The following is a 21,012-nucleotide window of genomic DNA, read 5'->3' as shown; positions in this document are numbered from 1 at the left end:
AAAATACTTATGTACATCTTTCAAAGTGTTCTTTTTTTTTTTTTATATAGTTTTGTTCAAGTCAATGGTCAAACACACTTGGTGTTGTGTTAATGAATGATGCATGTATAATGATTAGATTGATATTTTATTTGAAAAGACAAATATTTATTTTCATGGTAAAATGTCGTGAATTTTGAGCGTTGAAAAAAGGTCGTCGCACGCAAAATCCCCCATGGGGATTTTCAAAAGTTGGCATGTATGAGCCTCCAATTTTAATTATCATGTCCCTTAGGGTTAGGGCCTACAATAGTTCAAATTTTTATTATCATGCAATTTTAAACTGGAATTCTCTTCCTTTGGAAGTAAAAAATATAGCTAATAGAGCTAGTTTTAAATCTGCTGTCAAGTTGCATCTTGCAGAAGAAGCTCTAGAAGGGAAGAAAGCATATATAAAAAATATAATGGGTTTTTTATGGTGTATAGTGATACATTTTAAAAAATATTTTGTATCAATCTATAAACAATGTATATATATAGTTTTACTTAATTTGGGCTAGGAAAATCATCTAATGCTCGATCTTATTTTTGCCTGTGCTGTCTTAAGCCTTTTTTTTTAATTGAGTTGGTTTACAGATCCGCCGCACTGATTTTTTGAGATGTTGAAAAAAAAAAAATGGTTTTTCACTCCTTTTTATATTTCCGACGCTGTAATTTTTCCTTTTGACCAAAAAAAAAAAAAAAAATATATATATTCCGCTGGACTGGATATTTGGACAGACGCCTCCGTCAAAATCTCAGGACAGTCCATAATATTCATGTGTCATGTGTGGAATATCAGTCAACTTTAGCCGGTGCTAACAATTAATCTGCACCTTAGTGACAATGCTTTTTGCTTCCAATAAGTTATCTGTTTATGAAACTAACGTCTAATTAGCATTAGTTATGTATTGCATACCATTTAGATATGTAAATCCCAAAATAAAAACAAACACTTGTTTTCAGATGGCATCCATGACGTACGTTGGGTTGAACTAATCACCTAAACAAGTATAACCCTGCCTGACCTTACCATGCATACATTTTGCCGAGGATACACTTTTAAATTCTTATTAATGAATTTTAAAGAAATATTCTTCATAATTAATCCGTGTAATTTTTCATATATTGAAGGAGGTTGAAAACATATTTAACATTATTGAATTCATTCATTGTATAAAATTTGTTCACTACCAACAATAAATTGATCTGACCTATACAAAATTCAGAATTTTTTAATAAATGTTTATGGGTTCATGAATTTTATTTATAACTTTACTTGACTTCATAAATAAGACTTTAAAACTTAAAAGTAAATTTTTAGACAAAATATATGCTTGGTAAAGTCAGTCAGGATTTTAGTACTTCAGGTGATTAGTGCGTCCCTATATATATCATGGATGCCATCTTTTGAATGGAAAAACGATGTGGTTTAGAGCCCGGAAACCATATTGCTACTTCGATGTCCAGTGCACTTAACCTTTGACCTTTTGACCCCAAAATCGATAGGGAACATCTTCATCCCATGGGTAGTCCATATGTATGATATGGTGACTGTAGGTGGAAAGGATAACGCTTTAGAGCCCGGAAACCATATTGCTACTTCGATGTCCAGTGCGCTTGACCTTTGGACCCCAAAATCAATAGGGAACATCTTCATCCCATGGGTAGTCCATATATATGATATGGTGACGGTAGGTGGAAAGGATAATGCTTTAGAGCCCGGAAACCATTGCGTCTACAGACGGACGGACGGACAGACAGACGGATCACCCGATTCCAGTATACTCCCCCCCCCCCCACAACTTGTTGCGGGGGGTATAAAAAACAAATTGGCCTTATACAGTCATACATAATCCATAATTAACTTATAACATCTTAGGACCCCATTGGAAATAAGCAAGATTTATAAATTGCTTTCATGGGTTATCCTAGGCAAAGATTTATTTGAAGTATATAATTTTAATTATATTGTCCGTGATAAGACCTGGTACTGTGATAAGCATGTATTTTGATAATGATGTTGTTGGTGGCTATAGCTGTGATAATATCTGGAGTGCTAATGTGTACATACGATAGCAATGTGCCAAAAATTCATTTGTGATTCCTAATTGACATTATTAATGTATTTTACAATGTATATGATTGAGATTTGTAATTTATCTGATGCTTTGCCTGAATAAACATAATAATAAACATAATGACCCACAATCTCAGTCTAAATGAGCAAGATCTCGACTTTTGCCTTACTGAGTTTATCAAATGTCTGTATATGTACTTTTTACGGTGTATGTAGAGTATTGATTTAATTGAAATACCTATCCTGCAGACAATAGACAAATTGCCATCAAAGGTTCTTCAATTAGTTATGATCTAAAATCTGAATAACATTAAATATAAATTAAGTCATAATTATGTAGTCTTTACATTATTGCAGTAATTCACTGTATTCACAATACCTACATGTAATATTGAGGACAGTATTGCCGTTCTTTGGTCTGTTATTATTGGTCGCCTGACATCGGAGTACTTTCCCATTGTCTGCCTTACTTCCTGTGATGCTGACGGAAGAAGTATCAGATCCCGCTGTGCTGGTTATATCTCTCGTGTCAATAAACCAGGCATACGTTGGTGTAGGGAAGGCGTTGGAGTTGACAGTACACCGGACTTCACGGTCCGATCCCTCCATCAGGGTAAGCGGGTTGTCACGGGGCTCCAGAGTCACACTGCTGACATCAACTATTCAAAATGTAAAGTGAATGTATAAAATGATTAATGACAAACGGTCCTTATATCTCTTAATGGAACATGGCAATCTTTAATTTGGGATACATTTTTCATTTTTGTACCGGCCAAGCTGAATATTTGATGACTGTTATAGAATGTGACAAACTTCATCATATCCCCAAAATCCTCAAAAATGATATTCTACTTCTTAACTGATAGTGGGACAGATTATGTCAAAAATATATATAAATCTTGCACTTAGTGATGCAAGCATGAAATTTGGCATGCATATACTTCTCAGACATCATTCTTTCCAGAAAGAACATTAGCCACCTGAAAAATCCATTATGGCGGCCATTTTTCAAGATGGTGTCTTAGTCATCAACAAATTAAAATTTCTGATAATGAAAGTTCTGTCTCGATTCAACTGCATACTTCCAACTATAAATGCATATATGTGGTTCTTAATCACGCATGAATTGGAAAATGTGTACTTTTGGAACATTTAGTAGGTTTTATTACCCATTTATGTGACAGTTTGAGGAATTTGAAGTTCGTATCTCGGAATCTTCCGTATCATGTCTTTAAATCCTTGCTTCGTTCCTTGTTATTAAGGATTTATCTTATCTTATGATCAACTACACATGGTGACTAACAATCCTACTTACTAATATGAACAAAATCCGCTGAGCGTTTTCTGAGGAGTTGCATCCACAAAGTGAACTGGGACAGACGGACGGACACACAGACACCGCGTTGCGGTGGGGGACAAAAATCAATGGACCGACACAAAATTCAAAGATGATTTGTAACTTGTTATGGCAAAGCAATGTACCAAATATCAAATGAATATCTGCAAGCACAACCAAAAAAAGTTAGGAAAACTGATCATTCCTGCTATTTATCTAAGTCCAAGGGCCATAACTAAGTGAAAAATCAACAGACCAGGACCAAATTTAAACTTGATCTGTAACTTGTAATGTATCAAATAGTGGTGTTCCAATCATCGATTGAGAAGAAGATTTTTAAAGATTGTCCCTATATATTTGTATGTAAAACTTTGATCCCCTATTTGGCCCCATCCGATTCCCGAGGGACATGATTTTAAAAAACCTGAATCTGCACTATATAAGGAAGCTTTCATATAAATCTCAGCTTTTCTGGCTCAGTGGTTCTTGAGAAGAAGATTTTTAAAGATTTTTCCTATATATTTGTATGTAAAACTTTGATCCCCCTTGTGGCCCCATCCTACCCCTGGGGGTAGTGATTTCAACAAACCTGAATCTGCATTATATCAGGAAGCTTTCATATAAATCTCAGCTTTTCTGACTCAGTGGTTCTTGGGAAGAAGATTTTTAAAGATTGTCCCTATATATTTGTATGTAAAACTTTGATCCCCTATTTTGGCCCCATCCGACCCCCGGGGGCCAGGATTTTAACAAACTTGAATCTGCACTATGTCAGAAAGCTTTCATGTAAATATCAGATTTTCTGGCTTAGTGGTTCTTGAGAAGAAGATTTTTAAAGATTGTCTCTATATATTTATATGTAAAACTTTGATCCCCAATTTGGCCCCATCCGATCCCCGAGGGACATGATTTTAACAAACTTCAATCTGCACTATATAAGGAAGCTTTCATATAAATCTCAGCTTTTCTGGCTCAGTGGTTCTTGAGAAGAAGATTTTTAAAGATTTCTCCTATATATTTGTCTGTAAAACTTTGATCACCTATTGTGGCGCCATCCGACCCCCGGGGGACATACTTTTAACAAACCTGAATCTGCACTATATCAGGAAGCTTTCATGTAAATATCAGCTTTTCTGGCTCAGTGGTTCTTGAGAAGATGATTTTTAAAAATTGTCCCTATATATTTGTATGTAAAACTTTGATCCCCTATTTGGCCCCATCCGATTCCCGAGGGACATGATTTTAACAAACCTGAATCTGCACTATATAAGGAAGCTTTCATATAAATCTCAGCTTTTCTGGCTCAGTGGTTCTTGAGAAGAAGATTTTTAAAGATTTCTCCTATATATTTGTATGTAAAACTTTGATCCCCCTTGTGGCCCCATCCTACCCCTGGGGGCCATGATTTCAACAAATTTGAATCTGCATTATATCAGGAAGCTTTCATATAAATCTCAGCTTTTCTGACACAGTGGTTCTTGGGAAGAAGATTTTTAAAGATTGTCCCAATATATTTGTATGTAAAACTTTGATCCCCTATTGTGGCTCCATCCGACCCCCGGGGGCCATGATTTTAACAAACTTGAATCTGCACTATGTCAGGAAGCTTTCATATAATTCTCAGCTTTTCTGGCTCAGTGGTTCTTGAGAAGAAGATTTTTAAAGATTTTCTCTATATATTTGTATGTAAAACTTTGACCCCCCCCCCCCCTGTGGCCCCATCCGACCCCCGGGGGCCATGATTTTAACAAACCTGAATCTGCACTATATCGGGAAGCTTTCATATAAATCTCAGCTTTTCTGGCTCAGTGGTTCTTGAGAAGAAGATTTTTAAAGATTTTCCCTATATATTTGTATGTACAACTTTGATCCCCTATTGTGGCCCCATCGGACCCCCGCGGGCCATCATTTAAACAAACTTGAATCTGCACTATATCCAGGCTTTCAAGTGACATTTCACATAATATAATGGCCATTTTTAGGCCAAATTATAAAAAATTAAATAAATAAATAAAGGGCCTTTTTTAGGATTTTTAAGGGTATTTTAGACAAAGATAACAGTTAAATTTACAAATCAATAGGAAAGAAAAAATGTTTTACTCACCATTTGCAATAGCAATAATACAAAAACTAATTACCCACTCAGAAGATCATACCAGTGGTCAACAACAGCCATATTTGGCATTCAGCACAAACCATGATATAATTCAGGTGGACTCCCATGGCTCACAATCAATGCTGAATATAGCTGATAACCATCAAGATGTCTTTTGAGATGTACATTTAATCAACATATTCATTTTCTGAAAGTATACTAAAACTAAATTTAAGGTAGAGATTGATAGGTTGATGCTAAAAAAATTAACCATTGAATTTTTTTTATTTTGATATATGTTTATGATGAAGCTTCGATATAAAACATAATAAACTAGTTCTAATTGTAACGGGGACCGTTACAGATGTTCCCCAAACCTCCCCCAATTAAAAAGTGATGTCCTTGTGAATCTATAGGAAAAAATCATTTTATTTTAGCCTTTAATTACATGTAGTACGTTCAATATGGTCATTTCAGTACCAAGAAATGAAAGAAAGCGTTGCACGTGCATACACGCGCACGCGTGTATGATTCCGAATTTTTGTTGATGTCGTTCAACAGGCATTTGTATCATATACCCACAGTATGAATTTCATAACGTTTCCAACAAATATAAGGAAGTTATAGCGATTTTAAAATCGTCCAATCAGAAATCAGCACACGTGCATGTACGTGATGAGCAGTAATTCTAACCACAGCAATTTGTAAGGAGTACTAAGACACATCAAAACCCCTAATATCAATAGAATTTGAAGAAAAACAAAAACGTTGTCGTCCTTTAAAAATTGAACATTTAAAAAACGTTGCACGCGCATGTGCGTTGGCATTTTTTTGTTACACCAATATGTCGATACACATATTGTCAACCTATGCTGTGAATATCATCTCATTCGCTTCATAAATAAGATAGTTACAAACGTTTTAGTATTATCCAATCAAAATGAAGCGCACGTGCATGCACGTGCAGGGAAGTGATTTTGACCCTAATAATAAATTGAAAGGTACCAAAGATACCTGAAACCTAAATTTCAAAGCTATTCATTGCAATCTAAAAATGTTATATACCAATACTTAAATTTAGACGTCAAAAATTACAATGCATGCGCATTCACGCGCAAGCAATTTTGATTATGGAAAATTTGTTGACACCATTTCATAGGCATTCATATCATAAATCCTCAGGGTAAATTTGAATTCATTTCAGTTTTTAATTCAAGAGTTATGACCATTTTAGTACCCAAAAAATGAAAGAAAAGCTATGCACGTGCATACACGCGCACGTGAGTACGACCCAGCATCAATGTTGATGTCATTCAATAGACATTTGATAGATATACTTACAGTATAAATTTCATATTGTTTCCATCATTTATAAGAAAAATATGGCGATTTGAAAATCGTCCAATCAGAATTTAGCACACGTACATGCACGTGCCGGATAGTTATTATGACTGTACTCATTTGTTAAGAATGTCAAGATACATCCACAATACAAGTTTGAAAAGATTTTGACAAAAAACAAAAAAGTTATGGTCATTGAATTAATTCAATATTCAAATGTCAATGCACGTGTGTGCGCATGCGCGTTTTCAATTTTTATAACATAAATTTGTAGATATTTAAAATCTTTACCTATCCTGTAAATATCATCAAATTGTCTTAATTTACATGAAAGTTATAAACGGTTTTGTATTATCCAATCAAATTGAAGCACACGTGCATGCGCGTGCAGGGAAGTGATTTTGACACTATTAATAAATTGAGAGGCGCGAAACATACCTGCAACCTAATTTTCAAACCTATTCATTGCAATCTCAAAATGTTATAGACCAATAATTAAATTTAGATGTCAAAATTTACAATGCACGCGCATTCACGCGCACGCGATTTTGATAATGGAGAATTTGTTGACACCATTTCATAGACATTCATATCATAGATCCTCAGGGTAAATTTGAATTCATTTCAGTTTTTAATTCAATAGTTATGACCATTTTAGTACCCAAAAAATGAAAGAAATGATATGCACGTGCATACACGGGCACGTGAGTATTACTCAGCATAAATGTTGATGTCATTCAATAGACATTTGATAGATATACTTACAGTATGAATTTCATATTGTTTCCATCATTTATAAGAAAGTTATGGTGATTTCAAAATCGTCCAATCAGAATTAAGCACACGTGCATGCACGTGCCGGATAGTTATTATGACTGTACTCATTTGTTAAGAATGTCAAGATACATCCACAATACAAGTTTGAAAAGATTTTGACAAAAAACAAAAAAGTTATGGTCATTGAATTAATTCAATATTCAAATGTCAATGCACGTGTGTGCGCATGCGCGTTTTCAATTTTTATAACATAAATTTGTAGATATTTAAAATCTTTACCTATCCTGTAAATATCATCAAATTGTCTTAATTTACATGAAAGTTATAAACGGTTTTGTATTATCCAATCAAATTGAAGCACACGTGCATGCGCGTGCAGGGAAGTGATTTTGACACTATTAATAAATTGAGAGGCGCGAAACATACCTGCAACCTAATTTTCAAACCTATTCATTGCAATCTCAAAATGTTATAGACCAATAATTAAATTTAGATGTCAAAATTTACAATGCACGCGCATTCACGCGCACGCGATTTTGATAATGGAGAATTTGTTGACACCATTTCATAGACATTCATATCATAGATCCTCAGGGTAAATTTGAATTCATTTCCGTTTTTAATTCAATAGTTATGACCATTTTAGTACCCAAAAAATGAAAGAAATGATATGCACGTGCATACACGGGCACGTGAGTATTACTCAGCATAAATGTTGATGTCATTCAATAGACATTTGATAGATATACTTACAGTATGAATTTCATATTGTTTCCATCATTTATAAGAAAGTTATGGCGATTTCAAAATCGTCCAATCAGAATTAAGCACACGTGCATGCACGTGCCGGATAGTTATTTTGACTGTTTTCATTTGTTAAGAGTATCAAGATACAAGTTTGAAAAGATTTTGACAAAAAACAAAAAAGTTATGGTCATTGAAAGAATTGAATATTCAAATGTTAATGCACGTGCGTGCGCATGCGCGTCTTCAATTTTTATAACATAGATTTGTAGATATTTATAATCTTTACCTATCCTGTAAATATCATTAAATAATCTTAATTTACATGAAAGTTATAAACGGTTTTGTATTATCCAATCAAATTAAAGTACACGTGCATGCGCGTGCAGAATTGAAATTTTGACGATGCCAAACGGTTAAGGGTCTCAAGTTATACCTGCAATATAAATATCAAACGATTTCATTGAAAAATAAAAAAGTTAGACGCATTCCAAAGTTTGTAAACAAAAAATCCAATGCACGTGCATGCACATGCATGCATTTTCAGACAAAATGACGTTCGTTCCGCACATCTACATAGAGTATTCTATCATCCTAAAAAGGTTTCATCTTGATCCCTTCAGTAGTTTCTGAGAACACTCGTGGACAAAAAAGGGTGACAAGAATAAAGAAAGAATAATAATAATAATAATAATAACTAGTACTTATTGTAACGGGGACCGTTACAGATGTTCCCCAAACATTCCCCCATTTAGTAAGTGGTGACATTTATTTCAGTACAAGTTGTTTTGATCATTGCAAACTGTGTAGCATGTAAATATATAACTATCTTATAACGTTGGTCCATTTCATACTAGTTCAATTCAGTTATAAAGATTTGAGAGTTTTGTGCACGTGCACGTACGTGCATGCACGTGCATGTAAATAATTCGACCATCTCGATACATTAGAAGTCTTACTATATGAGTACAAGAGAAGTTTCACAGCTGTTCAATGAAAAACGAGAAATTAACGGCAACTCAAAACTACAAAGACCGAAATCAATGCACGTGCATACACGTGCGCGTGAGTACCACACAGCAATTTTGTTGATGCTATTCAATAGACATTTGAACAATATACTTACTATATGAATTTGGTATCGATTGCTTCACTCATAAGAAAGTTATTGGGATTTCAAAATCGTCCAATCAGAATTAAGCGCACGTGCATGCGCGTGCAGGGAAGTGATTTTGAGACTATTAATACATTGAGAGGCCTAAAACATACCTGCAACCTAATTTTCAAACCTATTCATTACAATCTCAAAATGTTATAGACCAATACTAAAATTTAGACGTCAAAAATTACAATGCACGCGCATTCACGCGCACGCGATTTTGATAATGGAAAATTTGTTGACACCATTTCACAGACATTCATATCATAGATCCTCAGGGTAAATTTGAATTCATTTCAGTTTTTAATTCAATAGTTATGACCATTTTAGTACCCGAAAAATGAAAGAAAAGCTATGCACGTGCATACACGGGCACGTGAGTATAACTCAGCATCAATGTTGATGTCATTCAATAGACATTTGATAGATATACTTACAGTATAAATTTCATATTGTTTTCATCATTTATAAGAAAGTTATGGCGATTTGAAAATCGTCCAATAACAATTTAGCACACGTGCATGAACGTGCCGGATGGTAATTATGACTATATACTTTTGTTAAGAATATCAAGATACATATACAATACAAGTTTCAAAAGATTTTGACAAAAAACAAAAAAGTTATGGTCATTGAAAGAATTGAACCTTCAAAAGACAATGCACGTGCGTGCGCATGCGCGTTTGCAATTTTTATTACATCGATCTGTAGATATTTCGCATGTCTACCTACCCTGTAAATATCATTAAATTTCCTTGATTGGCATGAATGTTTTAAACGGTTTTGTATTATCCAATCAAATTGAAGCACACGTGCATGCGCGTGCAGAATTGAAATTTTGACGATGCCAAACAGTTAAGGGTCCTATGTTATACCTACGATATAAATAGGAAACGATTTCATTGAAAAATAAAAAAGTTAGACTGATTTTAAAGTTTGTAAACAAAAAATCCAATGCACGTGCATGCACATGCATGCATTTTCAGACAAAATGACATTCATTCCGCACATCTACATATGCTATACTATCATCCTAAAAAGGTTTCATATTGATCCCTTCAGTAGTTTCTGAGAACACTCATGGACAAAAAAGTCCCAAGAAGAAAGAAAGAATAATAATAATAATAACTAGTACTTATTGTAACGGGGACCGTTACAGATGTTCCCCAAACATTCCCCCATTTAGCAAGTGGTGTCATTTACTTCAGAACAAGTGGTTTTGACCATTGCAAATTGTGAAACATGTGAATATATAACTATTTTATAACGTTCATTCCATTTCATGCTAATACAAATCAGTTATAAAGATCTGAGAGTTTTGTGCACGTGCACGTACGTGCATGCACATGTATATACATAATTCGACCATCTCGATACATTAGAAGTCTTACTATATGAGTACAAGAGAAGTTTCACAACTGTTCAATGAAAAACGAGAAATTAACGGCAACTCAAAACTACAAAGACCGAAATCAATGCACGTGCATACACGTGCGCGTGAGTACCACACAGCAATTTTGTTGATGCTATTCAATAGACATTTGAACAATATACTTACTATATGAATTTGGTATCGATTGCTTCACTCATAAGAAAGTTATTGGGATTTCAAAATCGCCCAATCAGAATTAAGCGCACGTGCATGCGTGTGCAGGGAAGTGATTTTGACACTATTAATAAATTGAGAGACCCAAAACATACCTGCAACCTAATTTTCAAACCTATTCATTGCAATCTCAAAATGTTATAGACCAATACTTGAATTTAGACATCAAAAATTACAATGCACGTGCATTCACGCGCACGCAATTTTGATAATGAAAAATTTGTTGACACCATTTCATAGACATTCACATCATAGATCCTCAGGGTAAATTTGAATTCATTTCAGTTTTTAATTCAATAATTATGACGATTTTAGCACCCGAAAAATGAAAGAAAAGATATGCACGTGCATACACGGGCACGTGAGTATGACTCAGCATCAATGTTGATGTCATTCAATAGACATTTGATAGATATACTTACAGTATGAATTTCATATTGTTTCCATTATTTATAAGAAAGTTATGGCGATTTGAAAATCGTCCAATCAGAATTTAGCACACGTGCATGCGCGTGCCTGATGGTAATTATGACTGTACACTTTTGTTAAGAATATCAAGATACATATACAATACAAGTTTGAAAAGATTTTGACCAAAAACAAAAAAGTTATGGTCATTGAAAGAATTGAACCTTCAAAAGACAATGCACGTGCGTGCGCATGCGCGTTTGCAATTTTTATTACATCGATCTGTAGATATTTGACATGTCTACCTATCCTGTAAATATCATTAAATTTCCTTGATTGGCATGAATGTTTTAAACGGTTTTGTATTATCCAATCAAATTGAAGCACACGTGCATACGAGTGCAGAATTGAAATTTGACGATGCCAAACGGTTAAGGGTCTCAAGTTATACCTGCAATACAAATATCAAATGATTTCATTGAAAAATAAAAAAGTTAGACGAATTCCAAAATTTGTAAACAAAAAATCCAATGCACGTGCATGCTCATGCATGCATTTTCAGACAAAATGACATTCGTTCCGCACATCTACATAGAGTATTCTATCATCCTAAAAAGGTTTCATCTTGATCCCTTCAGTAGTTTCTGAGAACACTCGTGGAGAAAAAAGGGTGACAAGAATAAAGAAAGAATAATAATAATAAGAAGAAGAAGAAGAAACAGAGTAAAACCAATATGTTCCCAAACTTTGTTTGGGGAACATAACTAGTACTTATTGTAACGGGGACCGTTACAGATGTTCCCCAAACATCCCCCCATTTAGTAAGTGGTGACATTTATTTCAGTACAAGTGGTTTTGACCATTGCAAACTGTGTAGCATGTGAATATACATGTATAACTATCTTATAACGTTCAGTCCATTTCATACTAGTTCAAATCAGTTATAAAGATCTAAGAGTTTTGTGCACGTGCACGTACGTGCATGCACGTGGATATAAATAATTCTACCATCTCGATACATTAGAAGTCTTACTATATGAGTACAAGAGAAGTTTCACAACTGTTCAATGAAAAACGAGAAATTAACGGCAACTCAAAACTACAAAGACCGAAATCAATGCACATGCATACACGTGCGCATGAGTACCACACAACAATTTTGTTGATGCTATTCAATAGACATTTAAACAATATACTTACTATATGAATTTGGTATCGATTGCTTCACTCATAAGAAAGTTATTGGGATTTCAAAATCGTCCAATCAGAATTAAGCGCACGTGCATGCGCGTGCAGGGAAGTGATTTTGAGACTATTAATAAATTGAGAGGCCCAAAACATACCTGGAATCTAATTTTCAAACCTATTCATTGCTATCTCAAAATGTTATAGACCAATACTTAAATTTAGACGTCAAAAATTACAATGCACGCGCATTCACGCGCACGCGATTTTGATAATGGAAAATTTATTGACACCATTTCATAGACATTCATATCGTAGATCCTCAGGGTAAATTTGAATTCATTTCAGTTTTTAATTCAATAGTTATGACCATTTTAGTACCCGAAAAATGAACGAAAAGCTATGCACGTGCATACACGGGCACGTGATTATGACTCACCATCAATGTTGATGTCATTCAATAGACATTTGATAGATATACTTACAGTATAAATTTCATATTGTTTCCATCATTTTTAAGAAAGTTATGGCGATTTGAAAATCGTCCAATCACAATTTAGCACACGTGCATGCACGTGCCGGATGGTAATTATAACTGTACACTTTTGGTAAGAATATCAAGATACATATACAATACAAGTTTGAAAAGATTTGGACCAAAAACAAAAAAGTTATGGTCATTGAAAGAATTGAACCTTCAAAAGACAATAGTTTTAACGGATACAAGAATTGCTGAAAGCAGTGATAATGTGTAATCGATGTTGGATGACAGAAACTTGCGGGAGTTTTTATCCCCCCCCCCCCCCTAACTAATTGAATTTAAATTTTCATCCGACATTGATTTCGTCCCTTAGGGCAGTTATGTTTATTTCAGAGTTCGTTGCTATTTCTGTGCTTTATATATAGACATTTCAAACACAATGTGCATTTTGTATGATCCTCTAAAATTTACGATAAATAACTGTATCCCATTTCCATTCTCAATGATCGTGTGCAAGCGTGGCGAGAATTCCATCGTCATCGAAAACAAGTTTTGTCTTGAATAGATGGCCAGGCGGTCTAGCGCGCTGTTCGCATGCTGTTAGGAGATGTGGTTCCGCAGGTCGTGAGCCCAAGACTAATTAGAAAGAGCAACTACTCGATTTTACATCAAATCATGATACTATGCGCAAGTGTTTACTTACATTGATTTTTATTATTTATATTATCAATGTTTTATTATCATTATTATTACCCATGAATGACTCCCCAAACCTGAATTTGAAAAAGAAAAGCAAAAATACTTTACTTACTTAGTTTTATAAAAGTTTTTAAATACAAAACGTTTGCTCAAATGATGAAACTTTTAACCCGAATGGCTTTCCATACTTTCTTTTTTGACAAACGTAATTCCCCGTTGTATATTGACACTAATTCTTTAAGATTTCATTTATAATTGATTATTCATAACTTCTAGAGTAAATATTGTGTTTTATAATTAAAATTAATTCAGTAGAGGGTCAAACAAAATATTTTGAAGTTTTATTCACGAAAGTTCCCCGGGAATGGAAGTCGGCAAAGAATATGAGATGTTGAGCAATATTGTATGCATATAGAAGGTCTTAAAATCACCTTTTTAATACAACTGTTAAGCTGTTTAATCGCGTTTTTTATTACATGCACTTTAGATCGTCGTGTATAACTTTATTCCGATGACTGTCACAGTTAAGTTACTCCCCTTTACGTGTACGGCGTGCCGTAAACATCACAAAATATCGATGGTTTACTACAACATTTAAGTCTAAATTTTAAATATTTCCCATTGTCCGATTTTGTCCGATTTTTTGTATGTTGTTAATCACGCTTTTGTTTATTAAATTCCGTCGAGTTTGTTTCTGTTGCAATTACTTTGAGGTGATTTGCTAGATTGATTAGACTAAACTGTGGTGATCAGACAATGAACCCCTTCAAACGTCGTTACGTACCCAGATGGGTCTTGAACTTGGGCTCACTGGTCAGCAGTCAGCCTATACGCCGATTCAGGCGTGGTACAAAGGCAGGTCACAGTGTTAAACGGAAAATCAAGATAGTCACTGGATTTTCCAACACCTTTTATCACTGTCCACAAAATGGAGTGCATACTCGTAATTTAGTTTCACTACGAATCGATGATCAAACTCAAAGCAGTGCAATACCAGTGAGAATAACGCAATGTCCTGCTATACATCGTTACCGTTTCTTGACATCTGAACATTTAACACATTCGAAAGTTGTGCCCATTATACGAGAGACTCGGATAATCCATCCTTTAAAGCTATATACTTTGAATTATAGATCATTGAAAGAACAAGGCTATTCCAGTTTCTGATCTTATAATTTCGAACAATATAGATCTTACTGCATTAACTGAAACATGGTTGGGAACCGACATAGATAGCATTGTGCTAGGTGATCTGGTACCAGAGGGTTATGACATATTTAACATTCCTAGGAAGATACGAGGTGGAGGTGTCGCCCTGATATACACTAAGACTATTAGTGTGAGATTATTAACATCTGACTTGACTTTTACACAATTCGAACACCTAGAATGTGTTATAATGTCTCAAAACACGAAACTGCGCCTCTGTATCATCTATCGTCCACCCTCGTCGAAATCCAACAAGTTGTGCGTGTCCACTTTCTTTGAGGAATGGTCGCAGTACTTGTCTCTTCATGCTTTGTCATCTGAAGAGATTATTATCACAGGTGATCTCAACTTTCATCTGGATGTACAACAAGATACAAACTCACAAAGGTTTATACAGTCATTACATGAACATGGCTTTAAACAACTAGTTGATCAACCAACCCATGTCCGAGGGCATATTCTCGATGTAGTTGTCGCTCGCGAAAACAGTCGTCTTCTACAGGCAAACCCAATCGTTGATGATCAGTATATCTGTGATTCTAAAGGTATTGCATCCTGTGATCATAGAGGTATAACATCGCTGATTAACTCAACTAAACCACTGAAACAACAGAAAACCGTATCGATCAGAAAATACCGGAATGTTGATGTTGGTGATTTTGAGAAAGACATAGCGTCCGCACTAAAGGTGACAAGCGAACTTGGTTTAGATGGTATTGTTGACTTGTATCACGAGGGTGTAAAAGCGATCATCGAAAAACATGCACCGATTCAAACCAAAACAATAACAATTCGACCAAACACAAAGTGGTATTCTTAAGAGTTACATACGCCTAAAAGGGAGAAAAGAAAGGCGGAACGAGTTTGGAGGCGTACCAACTTAGAAATCAATCGTCAAATCTACCGTGAAAAGTGTCTCCTAAATAGTAAATTACTTTTCCGTAGCAAACAAGACAACTATTCAACCAGCATATTGGAATGTGGTAATGATACCAAAAGACTTTTCAAACTCACAGGCAAGCTCCTTGGTAACAACACTAATGTTATTTTACCGACATCTGATAATGATTGGGATCTAGCTAATAGATCTGGGAACTATTTTCTCGGAAAAATCCAGACTATCAGAGAAACTTTACAAGTCCAAAAGAGTGAAACAGAAACAAGCTCAAATACTCTATGGGCTGATGTAAAGTACTCAGGCGTTCCGTTAACCCAGTTTTATCCAGCATCTTGTGACAAAATTCGGAAGTCGATAATGAAATATCCGTCTAAGTCCTGCGATCTCGATCCTCTGCCAACTCGCATGTTAAAACAAAGTATCGACGAGTTTGTACCAATTATAACAGCTATGGTCAACAAATCTCTCAGTGAGGCGTTCGTTCCAGGAAGTTTTAAGCAGGCAACAGTAAGACCACTACTTAAGAAACCCGGACTAGATAAGGAAAATTTAAAGAACTATCGCCCGGTATCGAATTTCTCATTCGTATCTAAGATTACGGAGAAAGTAGTGTCATCAAGAATTGAACACCATTTGAATACGAACAATCCAATGGACAGAAAACAATCTGCTTATCGTTCTTGTCATTCAACGGAAACGGCTATGTTGAAAGTCCATCATGACGTGGTGAAGGCACTTGACAATAACTGTTGTTGCATTCTTGTAATGTTAGATCTGTCAGCCGCCTTCGATGTGATCGATCATCAGATACTTTTTCAACGTCTCGAATTTAGTTAGGGAATAACTAGCTCTGCTTTGTCTTGGATACAATCATATCTGAGTGACAGATGTCAGCGTGTAGCCGTTGGTTCCGAACTGTCTGAATCCCAGGAAATTACGATTGGAGTTCCGCAAGGTTCTGTGTTAGGGCCTCGGCTCTATTGTTTGTTCAGCAAACCGATAGGACAAATATGTGATCTTCATGACATGGACTATCACTGCTATGCTGATGACAGCCAGATCTATATTGTAGTCGAACCGCGTCAAAACTGGGATGATGTTTCGAATAGGTTAACACGGTGTCTCTCAGATATCCGTAAATTGATGTGTACTAACCTGCTAAAACTAAATCAAGACAAAACAAAATTAATGGTGTTTGTCCCAAAACGAAGCAAATACGATAACAATAATTTCAACATAACTTTCGATGGAAACATCATTTGTGATACTGAAAATGTGAGAAATCTCGGAATGTATCTCGACAAATCCCTTACACTGGAAAAACAATGCAGTTCCGTTGCAAGATCATGTTACATGCATCTACGTCGGATAGGCAGCATTCGACCGTTTATAACCGATGATGCTTGTAAAATTCTAGTGAATTCTCTCGTTACATCGAGGCTGGACTATGGTAACGCTTTATTGTATGGAATCAACAAACAATTCACAAACAAACTCCAGCGAATTCAAAACACCGCTGCAAGGATAATTACACGGACTAGAAAACACGATCATATCACACCTGTTCTGATCAATCTTCATTGGCTTCCCGTTGATTATCGTATCCAATACAAAATTCTCCTTTATGTGTTTAAAAGTCTCCACAACCTGGCTCCAGGATATCTAACGGAACTCATTATTCCATACAACCTGACAAGAGCCCTGCGTTCAGAAACCGCAAATCTATTAACTGTACCATCAGTCAGAACTAAGACCTACGGTGAACGCAGATTGGACAAGGCTGCATCCACACTCTGGAACAATCTGCCTAGTCAGCTCAGAAACGCCAAAAATCTTGCATGTTTTAAATGTCTGTTAAAAACTCATCTTTTCTGTCAATCCTATAACCTTTAAATAACTATATACTGTTGAATTTAATGAATTTTGGGCACATTTGTGTTTTAGATTCCTTTGAGTGGTTTTACTTGTTTGTTTTTCATATATTTAGGACGTTGTATGCTTGCATAATATTTTATACTTTAAATTGTCTTGATTTGTACTTTTTATCCATTATGACATAATGTTGCATTCATGCTTATATATGTAAGGATTATTCGTTGTGTATTCTATGGTTTTTCTTTTAATTATCAATTGTAAATTTTAGTATGTTGTACAGCGCTTTAGAGTATTTTTAGATAAGGCGCTATATAAGTGTACTTTTATTATTATTATTATATACAAATAGAGCTATAACATTCTTATTGTAAAAAGGATCATAACTTGTCATATATGGTTCCAAACAACCTTTCACATATTAATTGTATATTACATTTCAAGTTCAGCAATCATTATTAACATGCAACAACATTACTTCAACAGAGCTACATTGGCTAATTACCTTAAAACAGTGCACAATATTTGCACACAGGGTCATACCTTTGCTTAAGCTGCAAAAAAATTACCCATCAAATGTCTTATTTTATTTCATTAAGTGGTCAGTCTATTAGTAAGTAAAATATATGGAAAAAAAGTATACACCATAATGGGGTTCAATATGGTACTAGCAAAAAATTCCTAACCCCACCCCCTTTTAACAAACTACACATTTTCGTAAGAAAAAGGGTTATTAAAAGATGTTGTAAACAATCCATCAAAAACAGCTTGCTGAAATTCGAAGATTCTTTGTAATACCTTTTTTAAATTAATAAATATAATACAGAAAGTATGTATTTCAAATTTTAGCTTATATTTTGTTGTAGTTCTCGTTGTTGACCTTTGTGCACTTACACTCAGAATATAGATTTATCATACGTCATCATATTTGATGATTAATATCAAGAGTTTTCCCAAATAAAAATCCCCACAAAAAATTGAAATACAATTTATATTTGTTAAAACAAATGTTTCCATTACATCCCAACCCCTTTAATATACTACATGGTATGGAGGAGAAAGAATGAGCAGGAACATAGACGTCATGAATTGCACTCGGTGCATTGAGAAGAAAGATTCAGCCAGCAGAGATAAACTACTGATCTTTTTCTAACTTAAGATGCTTAAGCATTCCCAAATTACCTCTTTAAAAATTGAGCATGACAATAAGAAGGTTTCTATAAGCTATTTCAGGGGCGGATCAGGAATTGAAGTTGGGGGAGGGGTGCAACTGTATGAGGCAGGGGTCTGGGGGCCGCCTTGAAGGGGGGGGGGGGATTCCTCAGAAACTCCTGGATTTTACAGATTTTATAGGGCTTAAAATATGTCTGCTATGTAGTCATTTTTATTATTTTCTGTCATTTTTAATAAGGTGAAATTAATAAAATAACGCAAATTTTAAGGGTTTTTGGAAAAAATAGCAGTTCTAACACTAAAAGTAATTCAATACATCAAAAGATTTTGTCAGACATTTATTTCTCTGAGAGTGGAGGAAATTATGGCTTCTTTTATCGTATATATTTCTCTAAACAAGAGACCACGATTTACTTTAAACTTGAAAATTTTAGGGGGGCTCGCGCCGGTTGCCCCCACCCCCCCACCCCTTATACCCGCCAATGCATTTATGTATGTGCTCTTGCAATTGACCTTTTTGCACTCACAATGATTGCATTAATATTTAGTTATTTTTCATACATTTTTTTTATAATAACCAGACATGATTACCTATTATAAGAAATTGATATGATTATACAGCATAGTGCACCAAATATGTTTAAATAACAACTTTATATTTAATATCAATGGAAAGATTTCCACCCAATCGACCCATGGATTGATTGATTGTATCTTGTTTAACGTCTCTCTCGAGAATTTTTTACTCATATGGAGATGTTACCAAGACCGGTGAACGGCTTTGAATTTAGGACTTTGCTCTGGGCTTACAGCCATTGAGCAGTGAGGGTTCTTTAGCGTGCCACATCTACTGTGACACTGGGCATCCGTTTTGAAGGTCATCTCCGAGGACCAGTGACATTCACACCTGATGCTGAGCGTTTGGCAATGGAACTGTCACTCCCTGTTTCAACAACTCAGGTCTGTCGCGGCCGGGATTCGAACCCTGGCCTTCCGGATGCGGGGCGAACGCTCTAACCTCTAGACCACCACCGCGGCTCGACCCATTGATCTCAAGGCTCATATCAGCTATCTTGCTCTCACAAATATATATGTCTCTTCATAAGTTTATGAGTCCTACTTGTAGTCTCACACTGAAACAAAAACTTGCTTGGATAACTTAGAATGCATGCATATTGCATTCACAGTATATATGCACTGTGTGTGTAAGGGGGGTGGGATAGAAAATGAGAAATTCAAACACATTGATTAAAGTTATAAAATTGGTATTTTATTTTCATTTAGAAATGTTTACTGATTTTGATATATCAAAAACTTAGAATAATCAACAATGACACTTCCTCTATATTTATACAATATTATTGTCTTTAAAAAAGACATGTAATACATGAGTACATGTACTTGTTTTCCATTAAATTCACACTTTAGTATGTTGCACAATATAGCCATTGCTCTGGGCTTACAAATACATTATTGATTCTATCCAAGTCCCACATTTTGCAGAAGTTCTTGAATTTTCTCTGTAACCTGTAAAGTTGTGGGGTCATGGGGATATGCCATCATCAATATAAATGAAGTACCTGTTAAAAAATATATTCTGTATATTCAAATATTGAAAAAAAAGATGAATATTTAATATACTAAGAATTGTCTTTATAAATGTCTGGTATGTGTTAAAATGAAAAATTATATCTTACTAAGATAGAAAATATTGTACCTTTCTTACTGATTTTCATGGCAAATTGCTGTTGAAGTTGTTGGCTGGAAGCCCATTTCAACTTGCACTGGTCCTTAGGATGATGCTTAGAAAAAAAAATCATCACAATTAATATTTGCACAGTCAGTATTAATCATTAATTATACTGTGTCAGACAATGTCAATTTTAAAATTGTGTGTCTCAATGCATGTTCAGTGAACTTTAAAATGCTGA

The 21,012-nt window shown here is 35.0% G+C and overlaps 1 protein-coding gene across 2 annotated transcripts in view; it reads right to left on the bottom strand.

Annotated features, from left to right (window-relative positions):
- LOC125665419 (titin-like) overlaps window positions 1–21,012 on the bottom strand; it is a 197,062-nt gene that overhangs the window by 105,940 nt on the left and 70,110 nt on the right. For both annotated transcript variants that reach the window (XM_056156017.1, XM_056156018.1), the window contains exon 6: window positions 2,482–2,757. In XM_056156017.1, coding sequence (XP_056011992.1) covers window positions 2,482–2,757 — 276 coding nt within the window. The remainder of the gene's footprint in view (window positions 1–2,481; window positions 2,758–21,012) is intronic.

The sequence above is a fragment of the Ostrea edulis genome, chromosome 2 (assembly GCF_947568905.1).
Source record: "Ostrea edulis chromosome 2, xbOstEdul1.1, whole genome shotgun sequence".
NCBI classification, from domain to species: domain Eukaryota; kingdom Metazoa; phylum Mollusca; class Bivalvia; order Ostreida; family Ostreidae; genus Ostrea; species Ostrea edulis.
The sequence above is the reverse complement of the archived record's forward strand: the minus strand, read 5'-3'. Positions and strand labels throughout refer to the sequence as shown.